General features: G+C 31.6%; 2 protein-coding genes across 2 annotated transcripts; one reads left to right on the top strand and one right to left on the bottom strand.

The window, feature by feature from the left end:
• Window positions 1-4,515: 4,515 nt before the first annotated feature.
• LOC115712763 (uncharacterized) lies at window positions 4,516-13,504 on the top strand. Its single transcript, XM_030641116.2, has 14 exons — window positions 4,516-4,773; window positions 4,866-4,955; window positions 5,047-5,495; window positions 6,046-6,140; window positions 6,224-6,369; window positions 6,479-6,982; window positions 7,058-7,586; window positions 7,853-7,998; window positions 8,130-8,621; window positions 8,694-9,192; window positions 9,834-9,944; window positions 11,429-11,556; window positions 11,647-12,135; window positions 12,837-13,504. Exons 1-14 carry the CDS (start codon window positions 4,549-4,551, stop codon window positions 13,464-13,466), a joined length of 4,533 nt encoding a protein of 1,510 aa, XP_030496976.2. The 5' UTR covers window positions 4,516-4,548; the 3' UTR covers window positions 13,467-13,504.
• A 190-nt stretch (window positions 13,505-13,694) lies between these two features.
• LOC133028906 (cytochrome P450 71B34-like) lies at window positions 13,695-15,336 on the bottom strand. The gene is made up of 2 exons (XM_030641117.2): window positions 14,396-15,336; window positions 13,695-14,310 (listed from the first exon to the last, which is right to left on the bottom strand). Exons 1-2 carry the CDS (start codon window positions 15,317-15,319, stop codon window positions 13,696-13,698), a joined length of 1,539 nt encoding a protein of 512 aa, XP_030496977.2. The 5' UTR covers window positions 15,320-15,336; the 3' UTR covers window position 13,695.
• Between the last annotated feature and the right edge of the window lie 8,714 nt (window positions 15,337-24,050).

The following is a 24,050-nucleotide window of genomic DNA, read 5'->3' as shown; positions in this document are numbered from 1 at the left end:
AGAAAAGTCACCCAAGAGTCCATAACCCTCCTATGCGACCACTGGCATCTTTTTGGCTAAAAAGATGGTTGTGCTCTCTTAACCAATTCACCAAGAACCAATGTGGCCAAAGTAGTTTTATAGCGTCCATATGAAAATAAGCAAGAAAATCCTTCCAAGGCTTCCCACAAGCTATGGCCGACCACTGCAATCTTTTGGCCCCGACTGATGGCAATGGTCTCCCGTTAGGGTTTTAGACGTTGAGATGAGGTTTTGGGGTCCCAGGATCCCCAAAATATGACTCGCCATAAAAAAATGTCAAAACACACCCCGAGGGGGTCAAGAACATGCATGGTCGAGAGCTGCCATTTGGTCGTGTCAGTGCTTGCATTTGGAGCAAAATAACACAAACTGCCTTTTAGTAAAATGTGGATAACTCTCTTAATTTTTATCCAAATGACCTGGTTCAACTTGCAATGGAAAGATATTTTTAAGAAAAATCTAAGTGTCTCATAGTCATAGCTCAATTCTGAAGTTATCAAGCTCAAATTTTTCTTACAAGACAGGCTGGTACACTGTATTCGAGAATTGAGTTGTGTAATTAAGTGTAGGATGTTGGAGAGCTATGCCACAGCCCATGTAGCATCATATGTGAGAAGTGGCACCTTAAAACACCTATTTCCAATACTTCTATATAATTTTATGAATTCCAAGCCGAGAGGTGACATCCAATGTCATCCTCTCCAATTTGATATTTTTCTAGCCGAGAACAACCATTCTCCCAATGTTTGTGGGATTTTAGCCTAAGAATAAGTGAGATTTTTGTAGATATTTATTTATTTGTACTTTTTACTCATTATTGGGAATGGGATACATGATTTGAAAGTGAGACATGCTGACATATGGGGGATCACAAACAAACCCTAAGCCTATATAAAGATAGTGATATGCTGGTTAGAGGATGAATCGCTTGCTTACTGGATGGCTTCTAAGAAAATTACATCCCTTCATTTGCTCCTCCATACTTTGTCGACACCAAGTCTCCATAACTCAAATGCCATTAATATACACAGTTTCCAAGAATAGAGACTATTCTCTTTTCTTACTCCTATTAGTTTATTATTCACAAGAGCCTTACAACCAGTACCTATACTAAATTTGTGAATATTGGATCTCCCATGTGTCTTGTGTTCATAAGTCTCGATACAGATTTCACTTGGAAATCTATTTTTGTATTATTTTCAAAACACTCTTGAGAATATAACTCTGGTATATGTCGGATCCAATTAATAAAAACAAAAGTAGACGTAGCCCCATTACCATCGCGACATGGGAGTGAACTACTATAAATCCCTGGTGTCCATTTTATTTATTACGATTTTATTTAGCCAATTAATTCATCGCAATCCTCTTATTTTTTACGATCTTCTTATATTAGTTGACGAAAAACTGCATCAACACAATCGTATCACTGTGACACCAATGGCCAAATCGTCGCATTACACTGTTACCGGGCATAAAATATAAAAATAACATAATTAATATATATTATATATAATACATCTAGAACTCAACAAAATTACCAGAATTGAGAAAATATTTCTCAAACACCTATTTTTTGACAATAGGCCCCATTTTCATTAAAGCATGCATAATCAACATTAATTAACTATCAATCATAAAAATACCACTAAGTTCCATGTCTAAATATGCAGTCATTACACACTCTCTCCAAGAGATTTGTTGGCGCCAACCACTTCTACCCTCTTCTCTCTTCCCTTCTTTTCTCCCTTTTATCTCTCTTTGTTGCCATCCTCTCTCCTCAAGAGAGTGGTGTGTGCCAACCAATTCTATCCCTATTTTCTTCTCTTTTCTTCTCTCTTCCCTTATTTTCTCCACTTTCTCTCTCTTTAGAGCCATCCACTCCCCTAGAAGAGTGGTTGGCACCAACCACTCTTGTCCTTTCTTCCATTCTCTTCTCTCCTCTTCCTTTTTCTTTTCCAATTTTTCTCATATTCCCTCTCCTTGTCGCCAGATGGTTCTCAGTGCCAAGGAGGCTCAATTCCCTTTTCTTTATCTTATCACTCAATGAGACATAAGAACACAATTCTCGTGGCACAAAAAGGATGAAATAGAAACAAAGTGGTAGTTAAGCAGGGGGCTAAAAGGCCAAACAAATATCTTTGGGAGCGTGTTGTGTAGTCACTTGACCTCAGCACCCAACAAGTAGTGGTGGCAGGGTCAAGCATGAGGAAATTAACCACCGAGTACCCCAAAAATTACACTCGTGCAACCACTACTCCTACAACCATGACTCTGACATATAGGAGTTAGCAGGTGTACCTTCTACTAATTATCTCTGGGGAGCACAAGAATCAACTTATAACACAAGGCCAATAGAGCCTCAATATAAAAATTCTTCTCCTCCATTTACGAGCGGGTTGGAAAATTTGATTGTAAATTCTAAATTATTTTTACTTAGAGATTCTCTTGAAAGCTTTTGGAGTTGTATTATTTTTCTTAAATTACATTATAATTTTAATTTTCCAACTTAAATATCGTTGACGAGTTCTGACTGTCATTTGTCATTAGTTTTCATGAGGGACTTCGGATTGCCATGTGGCATATGCAATTCTGATATTGTTTTAAATTTATTATTGTCTTTTTATTTTATTTTTACTTTTAATAATAGTGTCGATACACCACTCACTACAAGAAATGTCAGTTGTACCAGCACAATTCGCTATTGCGCTCGTAAAATTTCGCAAACTGCACTAGCAAAGAGGTCAAAGTTTAACGAGCGTATATTTGTAGTCGCTAAAATCTAACTTTTACCAGCAGATTTACGCGCTGGGAAAAGTCATTTTTGTCAGCGCTTTTCGTTTTATGCTGGAAAAAGTTCTGATACCAATATTGATTTGCTAACCCCCTTTTGCCAATACATCACAAGTAAATTCTATTTTACCAGCGCAATACCAACTTTTGCCAGCACAAAAATGTGTTGGCAAAAGTGACATTTCTTTTAGTGACTTTCCAATTGTTATGGTAGTAGGGCTTTATTTATTCATGGTAGGGAATTTTAGTCTTATTTCATTTTGGAGCGTTGAGGGAATCTCAATTAGCTCAAAGCACGTATGTGTTAGTAGCATGACTATCCTTGTTCATACTCAAATTAGGGGTATCTCGAATTCTTATTGAATTCATAATTTATGATGCGATTGTTTGTTATGATTGTTATACGTTATCACTATATTGGCCGTTTGATTATTTTCCTTTTATTCTAGTTTGAATAATAAAATTGTTTGAAGATCTAGTATTCTTCTATTATTATTATTATTTAGCTTGTCTATTAATAGAAATTTCTATTCTCCTCTCTCTCTAAAATGAAATGTGGTAAAGAATATAAAAAACGAAGATCCTTATTTCACCTAGCATAAGCTTTACTACTAACCTGATATTCTTTTCTCCAAATTTTCCGTCAAATCAATTCTTGCTTTTCCTTTTTAGCTATTATCCCAATTCCCAACATCAAGCAATGCATAGAATATTCTAAATGTTTGTAATTTAGAAAAAGAAAAAGAAAAAGATGAAAAACTTGGCAGAGATAATAGATCATAATAATCTAACCACATCCCAAGCAAGGTATTTATACATATCGATCGAAAAGAATTTTCACCTTCTATTTTGTTTTTCTTTTCTTTCTTAGTTGCCTTTATTCCCTACTGAATCATTTTAATAAGCGTTTTTTGAAGTTAAAACACAACTAGTTCCATGCATGTATGTTTCACTTGTTAAAAAGTTTAGAATATTGGACATGATATATTTATTTAATCTACATTAACACTTTGCTATAAGTTTAATGCTTGACTTTTTAATTAAAGAGACATTATATGTAATTAATTTTACCATTTCACATAATAAAAAAATATTATCTATTTGACAAATTTTAATTTGATAAAAGTTTGAGAAGCCGGGCATATGAAAAAACAATTTATATAAATATATATTGTTGAGAATCATGATCATGATGTTCCATCTCAAAATTAATTGGCAATGAGTGGAGTAGCGCATGTTCTTATATATGGCTCAATTCTCTATTATTTATTCCATGTGAGACAATGTCCACACAATATATATTTATATATTTAAAATATAAAATTAACTCATCATTATTTGTGGTTTTAGTAATTGCATAAAAATTATATTTAGTGTGATTAATAAAAGAAAATTACCATTACATCAATAAAGAAAAATACTAAAAAATATCAGTAGTGTCTAGTATTATTTTATGTGTCAATATTGTTATTGTTAGTTAAACTAAATATCATATTTCATATAATTTAATATAATAATAATTTTTAAGAGATATCACTAACCAATCGTAAAATAATATGTTACCGATGCCCAATAACAACACTCTAAATATTAAATGACACTTATATTATGGATTACTTTAAGAGGTGTCATATAAAAGTACTTTAATTGTTATAGATTAAGTTGTTGCCTATAAAAGGACCCAAGAGTGTAGCCAAAAATGCCACTTATTCGAGTCCTCTACATATACACCAAATGGAATCACCACATAATAACAATAATAACAACGCAGAAGCGGGTGATCATGATATTATCAACAATGATGATGGTGATGATGATGTATATCATGACATTGTTAGTAGTAACATTCTTGACTCTGGACATTGTAATATTCTTCATGTAAGGCCTCTTCTTAACATTATGGATATCATCTTTAATAATGGCGTAACTGATCATCTTTCTGCTCAAATATTTATCATGGTAAGCACCAATATATACTTGATTTATATTAAATAAATGATTTATTTCAATGAAGTCTTAATTTTTATGCAAAATAATAAATAAATAAACAGGGTAACAATATGGCTGCAACCGAATTGCCTGATCATTATCAAAGCATGCACAAAGAACTTCCAAGAAGGATGATTAGAGCAATCTGTGAGGTAATTATTAACATAATATTATAAAACTTCTTTAACCCTATGTATATGGTATAAACCAAAACGATGGCTTGTATTATAATTATTATTGCAGATACTGAACAAGTGTTGGGATGGTGGAGTAGATCAAATACAGATGATAACGAAAGAGATATTGCATATAACGAAGCAATACAAGTGGGATGCAAAGGTGGTGTTAGTCTCACTGGCTTTCGCAACGTCCATTAGTCAGTTTCCGCTTGTGCTGTGCCATTACAAGACCAATCCACTGGCCAATGCAGTTGCTCTTCTCAATCAATATTTTCCCCATTTTAGTTTGGAGCATGAAGTGGTCGATGCATTCTTTACACTCAATAAACAAATTCTTGATGTCACCACCAAAGTTGTCGATTTTTATGACTTTCCTCTTCATAACTTCTTTACTGATGAATCGCCTGAAATCTTGGCTGCCAATTCTTATATGCCCTTTGCTGTTTATTGGATCATTCGAAGTATTGTGGTTTCTCTAACACAAATTTTGACATTCACATACAAGAGAATCGTGTATGTAACATATAAAATTATTTATTTATCTGCAAAAGTTATTAAATTATTACTTTTGCAAAAATTAAGTACCCAATTACTTTCATTATAAAATCTATTTATAATTTAGATATTTTTGTTACAAAAGCGCAATAATTTATTATATTTTTGAAGATATTATCGGATTATCTTCTTCTAGTGAAAAGTGTGGGTTGTAAAACATAAATTTTTTCTGAGTTTGGTACGTGACATTTTCTGTGTAGGATTCTTTTTCTTCTATTACATTATTTTGTTGTAAGCAGACTAATAATGCTAATGCTCATTTGCTTGCACAATTGGCTTTCTCTCTTCAGTCACTGCCTGTTTGGTGGCCGAGTTTGCCTAGTTGTTAATGTGCGTGTTTTATTTGAGTGGTTTCTTTAAAGATGTATCTTATAATATTAATGAACTTTCTCAAAAAAACAAAAAAAATACAATACTACCAACTTTATAATTTTGGACACTTTTGCCTCAATATACATCTATCTTATCTTATGTGTTGTTCTAATGAAAACTTTTCTTGATCTATTAGCTTGCTAAAATCAGAGCAATTGAAATCAGCTAAAAAACTCAACGACATAAAAGGCCGTCTTTTGGAGCTAATTGAAAACCGTAACAGATCTGCCAGTGAGGACTTATGCTTTCTTTTCTTTCTTCGTTTATTTATTTATATGTTTGGTATCTAACTCATAAAATCTTGTTTGATTCAGAAAACAAAAAAAGCAGTACTGCTGACAGATATCAAGAGTTGTTGGAAATTTTATTAGGATCATCATCAAACACTACAGATAACTCAAAGACCTTGAACATTTTGTTTGACAAACCAGGACTTCATGACTGCTACTACAAGAAAAAGGTGCAATTACTATTTCAATATTCTTTGAACTCTGGTTTGATTATTGCACTATGATGAAATTAAGAAGCATATTGTAACATTACCCAACACTGGTGTTTTACCAAAACAGGTCTCTAATAAAGATTTGACTAACAAAGTTGTAGCATTGTTCATCACGGATTTGGAAAATGATCTCACAACTGGGGCTGAATGTGCAATCATTCAACAAATGTACATGGAAAAATGGCACAATCCATCACGTATATCAAGTAATTTTGAGGTTGTTTGGGTGCCAATTAACCTGGATTCTAATAACAGTTGGAGTGAGGAGAATATGGAATTGTTTAAGAGGCTAAGGGACCAGATGGAATGGTATTCAGTGGAAGATCCTTCAAAACTGGATTTAATGGTTGTTAAGTTCATCATTGGGCATTTGAACTTTTTAGAAAACCCTCTGTTAGTGATATTGGACACACAAGGAAAAATTGTACATAACAATGGAATATACATGATGTGTACATGGGGAAGCCTGGCATACCCTTTTACTACTCACATAGAAGAATCATTGTGGGAGGAAATGAGTTGGTCCATTGACCTTTTGGTGGACAACATGGACTTAAATAAGGACATTTGGGTAAGTTTATATTAGAATTAAAGCTATTATTTTCGTGTCAACTATTTGACAATAATGTGTTAACCTTTGTTTCAGATCCTAGAGGGAAAACACATTTGCTTATATGGAGGAGATGATGTGAAATGGATTAAGAAGTTTATCAAGACTGCAAAAGTTGTTGCTAACACAGCAAGGGTTGATTTAAAGTTTCTTTATGTGGGGAAAAGCAAACTTAAGAAGAAATTGGTAAAAGTTATTGACATTATTCGAAAGGAAACTTTCAGCAACTCACTTGATTGGAACATTATATGGTATTTTTGGGTACGGTTGGAGAGCATGCTGTACTCCAAAAAACTACACCAGAGAGGGAATTGGGACTCTATATTGCAGGGGATTATTACGTTGTTGAGGTTTGACTCTGAACACAAAAATTGGGCCATAATAAGTAGTGAATCTGGTGAGATGGTTATGGCTGATGGGCAACGTATGCTCATGGGGTTGCGTGAGCTTTTGAAGATGAAATCAAGAGATAAAATTAAAGGCTGCTTTGTCCCTGCTCTGAATGAGTACATCAACAATACTTGTTCTGCTCCTTCTGCAGCCTTAGATATATTTGCTATCACAAGTAAGAGTTCTTCTACCTTCTACAACTCCTATCATTTTACTTAGTAAATAATCACAGGAGCATTGTCATTAGGCACCAATGCTGTTCTTAACATGGTTATAATAGCAATATGACATATTGTCGTTAGTCACCACGGGTAAACAATTTTATCATTAGCATTTCTCATAATCACGGCTATTTAGAATTAGAATTTTTCCCTGAAGTTTTAGTATTGTCAAATCGTGCTTACTAATTGAAAATATATCTTTGTGTTTTTTTTTTCTCAGTGTCAAAAAAAGACTATGAAGTATTTAATGTTGTTGAATGCATTTTGGAAACATCAAACCTGCATGACTCAAAGTATAGGAGTGTTTTATTCAACTTCAACTACACTCATAAAGCAATATTCAACGATTTATACAGCAAGAAACGGGTTTGTTCTTCAATCCTGTCACTTTTATTTTCAATTTTGAAACCTAAATTTGGTTTATTAAAATATTAATTCAGATCAATACCTTCTTCAATTTACTTTTAGTTATATAACAATTTGATTATCCTATTCAGATTTCCAACTATAACTTGAGAAGGAAGGTTGTAGTGTTGTTCATTACAGATTTAGACCCTGAGCTCCCACTTGGATTTGAATATGCAATTTTGAAGAGAATATACCATGAAAAGTGCAACAACCCAACCAAGACTGAGAGTCAATTCGATTTAGTTTGGGTACCAATTATGGATCATTGGGCTAGTGAGGATGGTAAGACTTTTGAAAGCCTTAGAGAACACATGGAATGGTATTCAGTGCACCATCCTTTGATGGTGCCTCTCAAAGTAATAAGGTACATAAAAGAAAAGTGGAACTTTACCAAGAAGCCTCTGATTGTGGTGATGGATACACAAGGCAAAATTGTGCACAGAAATCCTATCCATGCAATGTGTATTTGGGGTACCCAAGCATTTCCTTTTAGTACCGATCAAGAGACATTGATGTGGAAGAATACAAAATGGTCAGTCGACCTTTTAATGGACAACCTTGAGCCAGATATGCTTAATTGGGTAAGAATTTTACTCTATGAGCATGAAATTAAGTACAACTACAAACTTATTATTAATCATGTTTTGTTTTAGGTGCAAGAGAATAAGCATGTGTGCTTGTATGGAAGTGAAGACATAGATTGGATCAGAAATTTCACAACGGTGGCAAAAAATGTTGCAAGAGAAGCTAACATTACCTTAGAGTTAATTTACGTTGGATGGAGCAACCCTTCTGATAAGGAGAAAGTTAAGAATGTTATAGATATAATTGTACAAGAGAACCTAAGCAGAACACTTGAGTGGGACAACATGTGGTACTTCTGGATGCGACTTGAGAGCATGTCCAAATCTATAAAACAACATCTTAAGCCCAAGAATATGATGAATGACCCTGTAATCAAAGGGATCGATGCAATGCGTGGCTATGGCTGGGGGGCAGTGATCGGCATGGGACTTAGCAAGATGGTCATAAGCAGTAATTTTTGCATGCTCAATGCCTTAGTCTCATATGATAAGTGGAAATCAAGGAAGGACGTGATCGGGTTTGTGCCTGCATTAGAGGAGTACATCAATTCGTGGTTCAGGACTTTTGGTGAGTCATTTCATATGCATAAATACCCAATTTTTCTATATAATAATTTAGGAAAATCCTATGCAACGCCCTTAGTAATAAATGTCTACTATTTTCATTTTGGAATAAATAGTATTTGTCTCCTTAAATTATGAAGCTTTGTAGAGTTTTGCCTTAAATTATTTTTGTTGCAAAAGTTCATTAAATTATAAAAATCGTTACAAATATCTCTCTAATTATATTATGCTGTATTTTTTAAATAATTTATTGAAGTAACACTAATATAATATTAATCTACTCAATTAAAGAATTAATTCAGACAAATAGTCTAATCGATTATAAGAATCTTTATATACCTAGCTAGAGTTAATATTTTAATATTAATAAATTAGATTTTTAATAATTGTTAACTCATGGCCACATAAGTAAGTTTTTTGTTAAAAAAAATAGCAGAATAAAACCGAATAAAAAAAAATTGCAATGATTTGTATATATTTCGGGGAAAATTTTTGGCAAAAAATAATTCGGGGAAAATATATTCTTATTTTATGGTGTCCTGACAGTCCTGTGATTAGTATGTATTTTTTTTTATTTGTAGAAAACCCTGTGACTTGTATTCAAAAGACTGCTCTCATTCTCATTTTTTGTAAACACTAATACAGAATACATGAGTGATGACCAACATCATGTTTTGAGGATGCATGATGATGCATACGATTTGGATCGGCTTAGGCGTTATTTTGTGCTTTTGGAACAGTCCCTAATAGAGCACGGTGAGTCCCTCATCATCATATTTATACTAGTTTATAAAACATACCTAACACACTTACCACTTACCACTTGAAAAAAAAATATATAAAAAACAAGACCAAAAAAAGAACAAAAAATAAAAATTAGAGGAAATTATGGTGCCTTTGAAAAAAAAAAATAGAAATATGCTCCCTAGCTATTTTTTATCTTTTTTTTTATTTATTTAAGCAAATAAAAGAGAAATAAAGTGATAGAAAGTGGGAAAAATGAATTAAATATTACCAATAAAAAATAGAATTACTCCATATACTATTTTTTTTTTTTAACTTTTTTTTTCAAATTTACGGTTTGGGTGTCTAAAGGGATTTTGTGTTGCAATTTAGGTTGCAGCGCTAGTTGCAATAGGAATTTATATGTAAAATTCCGTAAAAATGCAAAAAAAAAAAACTATTTTGAAGTGTAAAAATAAAAAAACTCCTTAAAAAAATCACTTTATATTTCTTAAAGGATTTAAAAAAAAAAAAAATCTTTAAGTAAGTTTTTTTTTAATTATAGCCTTAGAAAGCTCAAAGGCACCAAGAGTGAGGAAATATCATTGATAAATGACTTGACTATAATAATATTTCTAATATAAATAACACTACAATATTCCTTTTCAACCTAACTTATTGAATGGGAGGTTGCATGTAGTGTTATTTTTCACCATAATAAAATTTCATTTTATATAAGAATAAATATTGTTGCTTAATTTAAGAAAAACAACTTGTTGTGGTGGCACAATAATATTTTTTTATGTTTATTTATTTATTTAAGGTGTTTATTTCTTTTTTTTTTTTTTTGTAAGGTGTTTATTGTTAGATACTTATTACAAAATAAAGTTAAAAATACATATATGTTTATTTTTACCATAACAAAATATTATTTATACAAAAAAATAAATTGCCATTATTTATTATTGTGATGTGATGAAAATGGGAAGCAAACAATTATTTGTAATTTTTTATTAGATTAATTAATTGTATCGATCTGTATGAGGAATCTTTTATATGTATATATTTTTTAATGAAATTAATTTATATTTTTCAAAATAAAATTATTTTTGATTCTTTAAAAGGAAATTATTTATTTGATTGTTACAATTATTATGGTGTAATATTTTTATATTTGAGGCACTCTATCTTTAATATTAATGTAAATAGTATTATAATATTTGAGGTACTATATTAGTAATTAAGGTATTATGTTAAATTTTTTTATTTAATAATTAATAATGTATCTATAATTATGGGGTGAATTGTTAGGTATTTAATTTAAAGATAATTATATTCTAAATATTTTTTTTTTTTGAAAAAAAATAAATCTTTGAAATAGGTGATTATTGGCCGTTAAAATATGTTTTAATATGTGTGGTGTATTATATATAATATTGTATATTAATATTTTTAATAAATATTGAAAAATATATAAATGTAATGTAATATATCCTACTTTATAAATGTAATATCAGTATTGGAGATGATTGAACGCAAGTACTCAAACAACGTCCCCGATAACCTGAAGTCATTGTATACTTTGTTCTCCTTCTTCTTCAAGTATGGCAAGCCTCAACTCTACGATGGTTCCACCAAGACAAGGGTTTGCCCCAAATTTAATTTACATTTCAAACTCTGTTTTATTCATAATTATAATTACTTTATATACATATATTGTTTTTGTGAAACACAGTATGATGACTTGGAAAAGCTGAAGGGGAAAGTTGTAGCTTTATTCATTACTGATGTAGATGTTGAACTCACAAACAGAGATGAATACTTACTCATGTGTCAGATGTACTTAGAAAAGAAGCAGTGTAACAATAAGTACGAGGTAGTTTGGGCCCCAATCAAAATATTCTGGGACAACGATCTAGTTAAATTGTTTATGACCATGAGAGAGAAAATGGAGTGTTACACGATCTACAATAGTGTGGCGCTTTCTCCTGCCATAATCAGCTCCATCATAAAGAAATGGAAGTTCAATATTGAGAAGCCTATGGTGTTGGTTTTAGATGAGAGAGGTCAATATGTGCATTACAATGCCCTTTACATGATGGGCATATGGGGCATTAGAGCCTACCCTTTCTCATATGTTAGAGAAGAAGAATTGTGGGAGCAAAACAATTGCTGGAACTTCAACTTTATCCTTCACCGCCTCCACCCAGACATCACTAATTGGGTATTATATTTTCACTTCATTCAAAATATTCTAATAGAAATTTAATTACACTAATTAAAATCATAAATACGATTCATCTTCATAAAACTATTAATTTAATTATATACATAATGTTGCATGTAGTGATATGTTACATATAGGCACCAATAAAATACAATATAAGCAGTATATTAGTCACATAAGTAAGATTAAAATAGACATATATAAGGCATAACTCAATAGAATGAATAATTTAAAGATGAATTTTTAACAAGAGAAGCATAACTTAAAAGTGGAAATAATTTATTATGTTGAATAAATCTTATTTATTTTAATTAAAATGTTAGGCAGCACATATGCTTTTATAACAATGCTCTATCATAATAGATATACTTAAGTAATAGATGCTCTTTCATAATAGATATATAAGTAAAATAATTTTTAAAACTTTGTCAATTACTTTGGATAAATCTCATATTTATTTGGGTATTCCGAAAAATTTTTATTTCAATTTTTTTTATGCTAGTATACATTGTAGTTTTTTTAAACTTTTTTTGGAATACTTAAACAGAGGATGCACCGATTAGTGTATTGTAAATAGTTGCCGGGATCAACTATGATATTTATACAATAATAGGAGCATATTATTATCTTAACATAAATTTACCGCTTGTGAAAAAGAAAAATGTTATTATAATTATATATGTATGCACATGTTTCAGATGGTAGAGAAGAGATACATATGCTTGTACGGAGGAGATGATATTGGGTGGATACGAAAATTCACTAGGGCCGCAAAAGAAGTAGCTCGCCGATCCCACATCCCCTTGGAGTTGCTTTACGTGGGAACAAGAAGTAAGGATCCTCTGGCAAATGAGAAAGCTAGGCTTAACATTATCGATATGGTTTCTAACGAGAACTTGAGCGTATCACTTGATATTAAGCTTATGAGACAATTTTGGATGAGGATTGAGAGCATGAATTACTCCAAGGAACAGCTTATGGCAGAGGACCTCATGTCCGAGAGGATTTTTGAAATGTTTCACTATGGATCTAATGAGAAAGGTTGGGCCTTGATTAGCAGAGGTGAATATGATGATGTGGTCATGGGTAATGGGGATCACATGTTCTTGGTTTTTGTCGAACATCTTAGGTGGATACTAAGGGAGAAGAGGTTGGGATTCCTTCCAGCTCTTGATGTTTACCTCCGAAAGATACAACATGATGATATGACACAACAAATCACCATAAGTTTCCCTCCCAATTTCTACATTTCCAAATTGGTGTGCTTTGTATGTGGTCGTGTAATGTCCAAGTACATTATGCTCGTTCACTCTAGTGATGGAGAATGATTTGCTTCTATTAATAAAATAAACAGAAACTAATGTAATATAATGTGTGTTAGTAATTATCACAAATATATGGCCATGTTTGTCATGTTGGTTTCAATGATGATCTGATTCAATTAAACGCTGTTTTTTGTTTACTCATTTTCATAGCTACATGCATTGATCCATAACAAACACAAACACAGTACTGCTATCAATTTAGTATTCAATCATGCATATTTATTAAAGTATATTAAAAGGGCTTCTCCGGGACAAGGTTGACGGCAGTTCTCTTACCGTTGGTAATAGAAAGACCAGCTATCTCTTCCATGTTGAGATCTTGTTCTTTCATTCCATCAGGCAATTTCCAGTTAAAGCTGTATAAGAGATTTGCAAGCCCAAATTCAACTGTTGTTGTTCCCATGTAAATGGCAGGACATGCTCTTCTCCCCGATCCAAATGGCAACAGCTCGAAATGTTGACCTTTGAAATCAATGGAACTATCCTCAAATCTCTCTGGGATGAACTCTTCGGGATCCTTCCAGTTCTTGGGGTCTCGTCCAATCGCCCAAGCATTCACTTGGAGCAGTGTTTTCGGCTCAATGTCATATCCATTGGCGGTGAAATGTGATATGGTCTCTCTTGGAACAAGCATAGGAACTGGAGGATGCAATCTCAAAGTTTCTTTTACTATCATTTTGAGGTATTGAAGCTGATCAGTGTCTGTTTCTGAGACTTTTCCTTTGTTTCCAATACAAGTTCTAACTTCATCTTGTGCCTTCTTCATCAGTTTGGGTTTCTTGGCTAGCTCTGCCATTGCCCACACCATGGTAATAGCACCAGTATCAACCCCAGCTTGAAACATGTCCTGCAATCACACACAACACAAATTATTATACAATTTTATCTCTGAAAAGTGTTCAAGAAATAAAAGAAAACAAAACAAAGCTTACCAAGAGTACTGCCTTGATATTGTCTATGGTCAGTGAAGCTGCTTTATAACTAGTTTGCTCATTAACTATTTTCAAAAGCACATCAATAATATCTTCTTCATGCTCTTGTTTTACTCTCCCAGGATTAAGATGATCATCAATCACTTTTTGAAAGAAATCATCCATCTTGTGAAAAATCCTTTTGCTCCTTTGTTCTAAACCCGAAAGCTTGTCAACAATCCATCCCACATATGGAAAGTATTCAGCTGCACAGAAACTTCCCAGGATGGCTGAAATCTCTAAAATCATGTCATGAAATTTCTCCTCGGAAAATTTAGCATCTTGAAAAGTTGTCCCAAAAGCAATCCTGAAAATTATGCTAGCAGTAAGAGTAAACAACTTCTTAGTAAGATCAACAGGAGCACCAGGAGAAGATGAGGAGTGATGAGATATGGAGTTGATGAGCTTAGTAACTTCCTCTTCTCTAATTGATTGGTATGAATTTACCCTTTTCACACTGAAGAGCTCAAGCACACAAATTTTCCTAATCTCTCTCCAATATTCTCCATAAGGTGAAAATGCCAAGTCATGGTAGTTGTATGTCAGTTGCTTAGGACCATGTAATTGAGGTCTGCTGCAACTGCCGAGATCATGAGTCTTCATCACTTGTTTTGCAGCTTCAGCAGAGGAGACAATAACAGCTGGCAAGTTTCCGAGGTGAAGAAGCATCACTGAACCATATTCTTTGGAGAGTTGACATAATGATTGGTGAGGCAATGAACCAAGCTGGTGTAAATTGCCTATGATGGGAAGCTTTGGAGGGCTTGGTGGAAGGTTCTTGTTTTGTTTCTTTGTTATTTTTTTTACCAGGAAAATCAATAATGGAATGAAGAGGAGGAGAAGAGAAACAAGAAAACCTAGTTGAGCATCCATTGCCATTTGCATTATTCACAAGAGTCATGTTACTGTTCTTCTATTTAAGTAACGACGGTAAGAACATAAGATATTAAATTTGGTGTTATACTATCATCAAACTTAGCGTCAAAAAATATTTCTACTCCAACCACAACATCAAAAATTATACTAAAAAATATTTCTTATTATTATATTAATTTTTTAATAAAATTTTTTAAAAAAATAATATCATATTAATTAACAAAAATCATTACAATTGTTATATTTGACTAATAATTTAAATAAACTTACTAATTAGATTACAATGTACCCCTCTAAATAAAAGAGTCACGCGACAAAAAGTTTAAATTTTATTTTCGGCGTGTTAAAGTTTTTTAAATTTTTTAAAATTTTACAAAATGACTTAAATAACTATAATGTACACAACCATGAAAAAAAAAAACTAAACGAGTCTCTCGAATGCCAAAATAAGTAGGAGTATATTAGTGCGCCACTTTTAAAAAAGTGTATTGTTTTTGGCGTTGTTAAATTTTTTATAAATTTCTTAAAATTTTACAAAATATTTTAAATAATTATAATGTACACGATTATATAAAAAAAATAGAATAAAAAAGTCTGTCGGGTGCCGAAACAAATAGTAGCAAATTCGTATATCACTTTTAAAAATGTAAATTGTAAAATTTTCTAAAAATAAATTCTTAAATTTATAAATACAATAATAAAAAATATATATAAATATTAATTATATAACGAAAAATGTTGTGCATGTAGACAAAACTTCACAATAGTGTAATTTTTAGTGTATCGTTGGAAATAAATCATGCATATATAAATATATGCAGTGTCTCTAATTGAAGAGATAATTTCCATTATTGCTACCTTTTCCCTTAAATTAAATATTAAAGGATAGTAGGTTTTTCTTTTTCTTTCTTTTTTCTTGGATTTTAACCTTAAAAAAAATGAAAAGGAAAGAAAGTAGGATCCTTTTTGGGATTTTGTCTACCTGCTCCCACTCCAACAATCAAATGCAACACCTCATTTATCCAATCCACAACTTATTGTTAAGTAAGAGATTTTTTGTTTCTCCTGTACTTTTCTTGTTTGGGTTTATGCTTTAAAATTAAATATTTAATGTAAATATATTTTAAAATATATAAAATACAATTATAAGATAAATAAATATGTTAATTATAAAAATATAATTAATAAATATTTGAAATTTTTATATTCATATAGAGATGGTATGATCTTGTAAAGCAATACAAGAAAATTAAGATCATACAATATGAATAAAATAAGTCGGTAGTGTATAAAAGTAGAGAATTTTTAATATGGAATTACCAAGTACTGTTTATTATGCACTATACTCTAGTGAGTGAGATTTTGATTCGGATCACATATGTGGATAGACATGTAGTAAATGTAATGCGTATAATTTTATTATACATGACTCGATCGATATGTAATAACATCTTTCATTAACATATCGTTTATCATGACAGAGTTATTCATATCACAACGATAACCACTAGTAGATTAGTTTGAATCTTGAGTATACATGGATTCATATTTGTGTTCATTGATTTTTTTATTCACTCGTTAAAGTTTCTTAGAAATGATTATTCTTACAACTTCTGTTTTGGGAGCTTGATAACATGAGTAACTAGAAATATGTTATACAATAATGAAATCTAAGATTTCCGAGAGGATTGAATATTAATTTCCTTATAGTGTTAATTCTAATAGTGTTAACAGTTGGATCCAAATCTATAATGGATTATAGATTAACTGTTCGCATTAAATTAATGGTACATAAGTACTTCAAGAGACAATTAGAAAGGTAAAATAGTAATTTTGACCAACTCTAATTATGAACTAACAATTAGAGGGTGAACTACTTATATTGATTATATCAATAGACTACAAGTTAGAATTCTGTAAATATAATTCTATATCGTCAAATAGTACAATTCCATATTTATAGTGGAGTAATAATGAAGTTAATAAACTAGATCATTCTATTGAAGAGTTCAATAATAGTCAAGTGTTTATTAGAGATTCGAAATATAGGTCCATGGTCCCAAATTACCTCTATACAACATTGTACAGAGGAAGGTTTAATTCGACGAATAAATTGAGAAATAATTCTTATGGGCAAAAAAGTAATTTTGTATAAATAATTATTTGGAATAATTATATCAATTATGAATTGAATAATTTAAATAATATTTAACTATTTAGTGTTATTTGATAGAACTATATTAACTAGCTAAATATAATATTATTCTTAAATAATATTTGAAGAGAGATAAATATTATTTTAGTGTAAAATAATATTTATTTTAATTATAGTGAAATAAGAGATTAATAAAAATTAATCAATTATATTTATTGTAAAATAAATAATCAATCTTATGGTAAAATTTTTTTTAAAAAAAAAAGGATTTAAAATATGTCCCACGCGCTTAAGGCTTAGCCCCACACGTGTAGGGTGACATATAAGAGATCGATTAGTTTATTTTGATTATTTTATTAAATAAGATAAATCAAAATAAAATGATAATTATCTTTTAATTATTTGAATTAAATATATTATAGGATAATATATTTAAATTAAAAGATATAAAATAAAAGAATATAACTGAATTTTATTATTTAGTTAGATGATATTTATTTTAAATTTTAAATTAAAATAATATTATATTTTTATTTTATAGGATTAAAAAGAGCCTTAATCATTATATATGTGATATATAATTTATAATATATATATGAGTGAAATATATGTAACATAAAAGAGCAAGTTTCTCTCTCTCTCTCTCCCACTCTCTCTCTCTCTCTCTCTCTCTCTCTCTCTCTCTCTCTCTCTCTCTCCACGCAATACACTACTAAGTGTGGTTGTGTGGTTTTTTCCAATCTCCATTACAGTGTGTTATGAGTTGAGAATATACTGTAATCAGAGATGGTTACTCATCATATTAAGCTCACTTTTATTCTGAGTGCTGATGTTGATGTTGATTTGAAAAATTTGGTGTGGATTATTCATCAAGCCCATAAAACTTTGGATTGGATGTTCGAACAAGTATACGAAAAGAAACAAGGATCACGTGATAGGCTTGAAGAGGTAAAATCTTTATTCCATGTAGTTAAATTGAATTTATGTTGTACTGTGTTGAGAACCGAAGTTTAAGGTTCGTATTAGATTCAACAAATATTTTTTTTTAAAACTTTGTTCCTATTTTATGTTTCCGCTGATACACTAATATGAATCCTAAAAACCATCAAATGTTACTAGAGCCCGCTCCGAAATTGTATAAATTAAACATTGTGTTGTGTATTATGCATCTATATATATAGGGACACGATTTTGTCACGTGATGTACTTTCACGGAATATATTTCGTGATGTACGACAACCGTTTAATGGGAAAGTTATTTGATCTGAGGGCTGGGACTGATCTAGGGGTAATTAGGGTTAAAAAATAGTAACGTACCCTGAGACCCATCTAATGTACCACGGAATACATTCCGTTAAAGTACATCACGGGACAAAATTGTGTCCCTATATATATTGTGATATATTATGAATGAATCTAAAATATGAAATCGACATTTAATGTGGATCAAATGCACTATAAGTAAAATTGTGCAGATTAAATTGGAATAACAACCTATTATTCTTTCTTTTATGTTTCAATTATTAGCTTGGTTGTTGATTTCTTGTATAGTTGATTTATTCTCTATTAGTTGTTGTTCTTGATTGAGTGGTTATTTCACAACACTACTTGATATGTAAAAGTGGAAGTGTATACTAACTCGACTATATACATATAGCTATCAGGTTTATTTTTTTCGTTGATAAAAAAACCAAGTTTTTGCAAATGCCAATATATATACGAAAATATAAAACTGTATACACCTGCAGAAGCAGAATGTAATTCTGTTACTGCAGAAACCAGTTTTGCAGCGACAAAACAGAACAGGCAGAATATAAAAATATTTTTAGAAAATTAAATAACTTGACACAAGAGATTTGTACGTGGTACCAATGTTCTCCCGAACACTCCTAGTTCACGGGGACACACCCAGAGAATGAAATCAATTAATAAAGTATCAAAATTACAAAGACAATTGACTTAAACAACTTTAGACTCCCTCTAAAGTATTGCTGCAATCCTTTGTAATCAACTTTATGAATTTGACTTCAGAAACACCTTCAAACCCGAACTCCCTTCGTCTTTGAAGTGTGAGTGCTTACTTCCTCCCGAAGTAAGGCTTCAACAAGTCTTCTCCCGAAGACCAAAGTGCTTACTTCCTCCTGAAGTAAGGTTTTATCAAGTCTTCTCCAGAAGACCAATCTCTTGTTCAGTCAAGTCGTTCTTCACAAAATCTAGGACAGAGTAAGAACAGAAATATAGAATACTAGAACCTAGATGAACAACTAGGCTCTCACAAAACAAAGAAACTCTCTTCTCTGAAATAAGATAAGTGCAAAAAATGAATAATGGAAGAGCTGATTCGATGGCTGCTCTCTAGGCTCTATTTATAGAACATAGAAAGCCTAGAGATAGCTACAAGGTCGAATCTACAACTGTACAAAACTTTCCTAAGAAAAACACGATCTGCAGCATCAGATTCGGATGCTGACGCAGCAGATCTGACCAAAAACAGGAAACTTGCTATAATCGGCTCCGATCCTCTATTAATTCTCGATTCCTGCCAAAAACAGATTAGATATTCTGATTGTATCAAGATAAAATCGAATTCAATAAGGAAAAGGCAATAATCAAAGTTTCCTTAAAAAACTAACTTTCCATAAGAGAATTGCTTCTCTTACAAGAAGTTTCCAAACAAAGGAAAGTCCAGCTGAAAAGTGCATCTTTCCTAACATAGAAAGGAGCATATAAAACCGAATAAACAAGTTAAGAAAATCGTGTATGAATGCAAAACAATCTTACCATAAAAGAAAAATATTTTGTCATCTAACTTGCCAAAAAAGGACTTTACAATCTCCCCCTTTGGCACTTTAGATGAACAAAATATTTTTTAACACATAAGTACCTGCAAATTAAAGTTAGCAGAAAAAATAACAACTCCCCCTGAGTAACACAATCAAAAATCAAAAATAACAAAATAAACATGCTAACTTTTAAACCAAAATAGCTCACAAGTACCAAACACAACTCCCCCTAGAAAAAGGGTCAAGAGTTGATAAAAACAGTAGTTAAAAACCAAATATTACTCCCCCTTTTTGTTTATGTAAGGGCCAAAGATAACAAACAAGAAAGTATAGAAATAAGTCCAACAAAATCAAAAAGAAAGAAAAACTTATGCCCTATAAAGCTTGATCAATGAGGAGCAAAACTTGAGCTTGCACCAGCAGCAGCATCAGCAGCACGATTGGAGCAGCAGGAGGAGCATTCGAGGGGGGCTTGTTCAGATTCCACCATCTTGCTTGGATGCCCTAGGTTCTTAGTCTTAGCTATGAATTTCTGAAAGAAGAATTAAAAACAAAGAACAAGAACACTAGGAAGAAGGAATCGGGTAGGCGGTGAAAATAAATGACAAGTAACAATTGGTTTAAATAAACATGAGAGAGTTGAGCAAAAAGGAAATCAATTTCAAAATTTTGAGTAACTACCAGCCCACAAACACAAAAAGGAAACCGCCCACTCTTTTTCCAAAATTATTTTTTAACAAAAAATAAAAGGAAACAAGAATTACCAAGATATTTTCCAAAAATAGCCAATTCAAGATTAAAGACAAAATACAATGGATATGATATTAAACTTTAAAAGGAAACATATCAAAATAAATCAATGAAGAGTAAATATTGAGACTTAGCAATTAAGCACAAATTTCCTTAGCCCATGATTCAAGTCACCAACGCCTCCCTCTCTTTATTATTTATTTTTTTTTATTTTTTTTAATTTTGAAGAATTGAAAATAAAATAAAATATGTACAATAAGTATAAGGAATTCTAAACGAAGAAATTTAATCAAAAATGATTACAAATGACAAAAATACATGTTATGCTTTCAAAAGAGAATAACTAATTAGTTTCTCAAGAACAAGCCATACTTAATAGATGTTGAGGAAAAAGATATGCATGTTACTAAAAATTGTGAACAAAGATTTTTAATTTATTTTAGTAGAGGAGACTTACATACTTGTACACACTTGTCAGATATAAGTGTGTGCAGTGAAAATAGGATCATTGTCCTTGGCAAGATTTTTCACTTTCGCCTTTTTTAATTTGATCCCGCAACTGGAGGCTATCACACCATACTGAAGGTAGCCCTTTTCTATGGTAGTTCATCCTCATCATAGTTGCTAATTACAATGTTCCAGCTTACTCAAAAGATGGCTTTCACACCTCAATATGGATAGCTCTATTCCAGCAAGGGGCCTGACAAGTAACTGAAACAAAAAAATGCTCAACTCTGTATAAGAACATTATTTAATCTCAGACACAAATAAAAAGTAACATGAACCTTTTAACTCAACCTCAAAAAGTATGGTAACAATGAGATCCTAACTTATTATATTCCAAAAGCATAAACATGAATTGTCAAATTAGAATGAAAAGTAAAGAAAAACTTGACAATATTGTACAAAAATATGAACAAGAGAGATTAGACAATGCAAACTCCCAAAGACTTTCTGAGGGAGTCAAAGCGACTTGAGTCTAGGGCCTTGGTGAAAATATCAACTAATTGTTTTTCAGTATAAACATATTCTAATTGCAAAGATTTATTTTCAACAAGTTCCCTGATAAAATGATGCATTATATCATTGTGTTCTGTTCTAGAATGTTGAACAGGATTTTTGGAAATATATACAGCACTGGTATTTTCACATGCAGAATGACAAGAAAGAATAGATGTGAGAGTATAACAATTATCAATAGATCTAAACCCTTATAAAATTCATTGTTTATCATTGTTAAGAACAAAATAATGATCATTGTCAAAATTGACGGTATACCCTTGATTACAAATCTGACTAATGCTAAGTAAATTAGCTTTTAGTCCCTCAACAAGCGTAACATTTTTTAACCTTGGTAACCCTTCAAAATTGAGAGTTCCCATACCAATGACATTTCTTGTTAAACCATGACCAAACGTGACCTCACCACATTGCATTGGTCGAATATTAGTCAAAAAATCCTTGTCACCTGTCATATGTCTAGAGCAACCACTGTCAAAATACCACATTTGAGATGCAGCACTTTTATTAGAAAAACCAGCTAGACAATTTTTCTTTACCCATATTTGTTTCAAACTTTTATGTTTCTTTTGAGATTTTTCCAAATTACCAAAATAATTTGTTTTAAACATATTTTTCAATGTGAAACATTTAGGTCTGATATGACCTTTTCTACCACAAAATTGACAAGTAGGAACAAATATTTTTACCTGAGATCTTACTCTTTTTGTAAATCCTGGAGATTTTGCGGCAGCAGAAACTGATTCTGCAACGACAGGTTGTGAGACTGTTGCAGCAAACTTCACATTTGCAGCATCAAGAAGATTCTTCAGAACACTTGATTTTACAAACTTCGTGATTCCAGAACTTTCCATACCATTCGATCCAATGCCTGCAAAACCTCTTTGACCTGCATTCTGAGCTTTTTCAAAAATAGAAGATCTAGGGTTAAGCATTTGAACATTTTTCTTAAAAATTTTAAGTTCCTTCTTTAAGAGAGTGATTTTTTCATCTTTAACATTAAAATCTGTCTCATAATCTTTTATTTTTAACTCAAACATTTCAATTTGAAGAGACAGTTTTTTATTCAATTTAATCAACTCTCTATTTTCAGTAGTAACCTGAATCCATTTTTCATACATGACTTATTCAGCAAGAGACTCTTCACAGATCTCAGAATCATCAGAATCTGATTCTTCCTGTTTAGTGGTATTATTCAAACATACCAGTCTAGCTTTCACCTGTGAATCACACAACATATTAGTCATAACAGAAGTTAGGGCAACATTCTCAGAATTATCTTCATCACTCTCAGTCTCATCATCACTCCAAGTGACATTGAAACTTTTCTTATTCTTTTTCAAAGTGTTTGCACACTCAGATTGAATATGCCTAAAACCATCACATTCCCTACACTGAATTTCCTTTTTGTTAGAAACATATGGTTTAATAGGAGTATTACCCTTTGAAAATTTCGACTTATTCTTTTTATTTCCCATATTATTCATATATTTCTGAAAATTCTTTGTTAACAAAGCAAATTCATCATCACATTCACTATTAGAATTTTCATTATCAACAACTTTTAAAGCGATACTTTTACCTTTATCAGCAATGGATTTGGGTTTGTCCTTTTGTTTAATTTGTTGATTTAATTCAAAAGTACGCAAGGAACCCATTAATTCTTCTACCTTCATTGTGATAAAGTCTTTAGCTTCCTCCATTGCCAAAAGCTTAGTATCGAACCTCTCTTGAAGAACTTTGACAATTTTTCTCACAAGAACAAAATCATCAAGTTTTTCACCAAGAGCAAAATATTCATTAGCAATATCAGATAGTTTTTCATAGAATTCAGTAAGGGTTTCATTTTCTGACATCCTAAGCTCATCAAATTTAGTTTGAAGCATAATAAATCTAGAGCGATTAACATCAGTTGTTCCTTCAAACTGAGTTTGAAGGATCTCCCAAGCTTCCTTGGCAGAAACACAAGATGATATAAGTTTAATATAACCTTCACCTACACCATTAAATACAGCATGCAATGCTTTGCTAT

This window comes from Cannabis sativa, chromosome 4 (genome assembly GCF_029168945.1).
Source record: "Cannabis sativa cultivar Pink pepper isolate KNU-18-1 chromosome 4, ASM2916894v1, whole genome shotgun sequence".
In the NCBI taxonomy this organism is placed as follows: Eukaryota; Viridiplantae; Streptophyta; class Magnoliopsida; order Rosales; family Cannabaceae; genus Cannabis; species Cannabis sativa.
The sequence above is the reverse complement of the archived record's forward strand: the minus strand, read 5'-3'. Positions and strand labels throughout refer to the sequence as shown.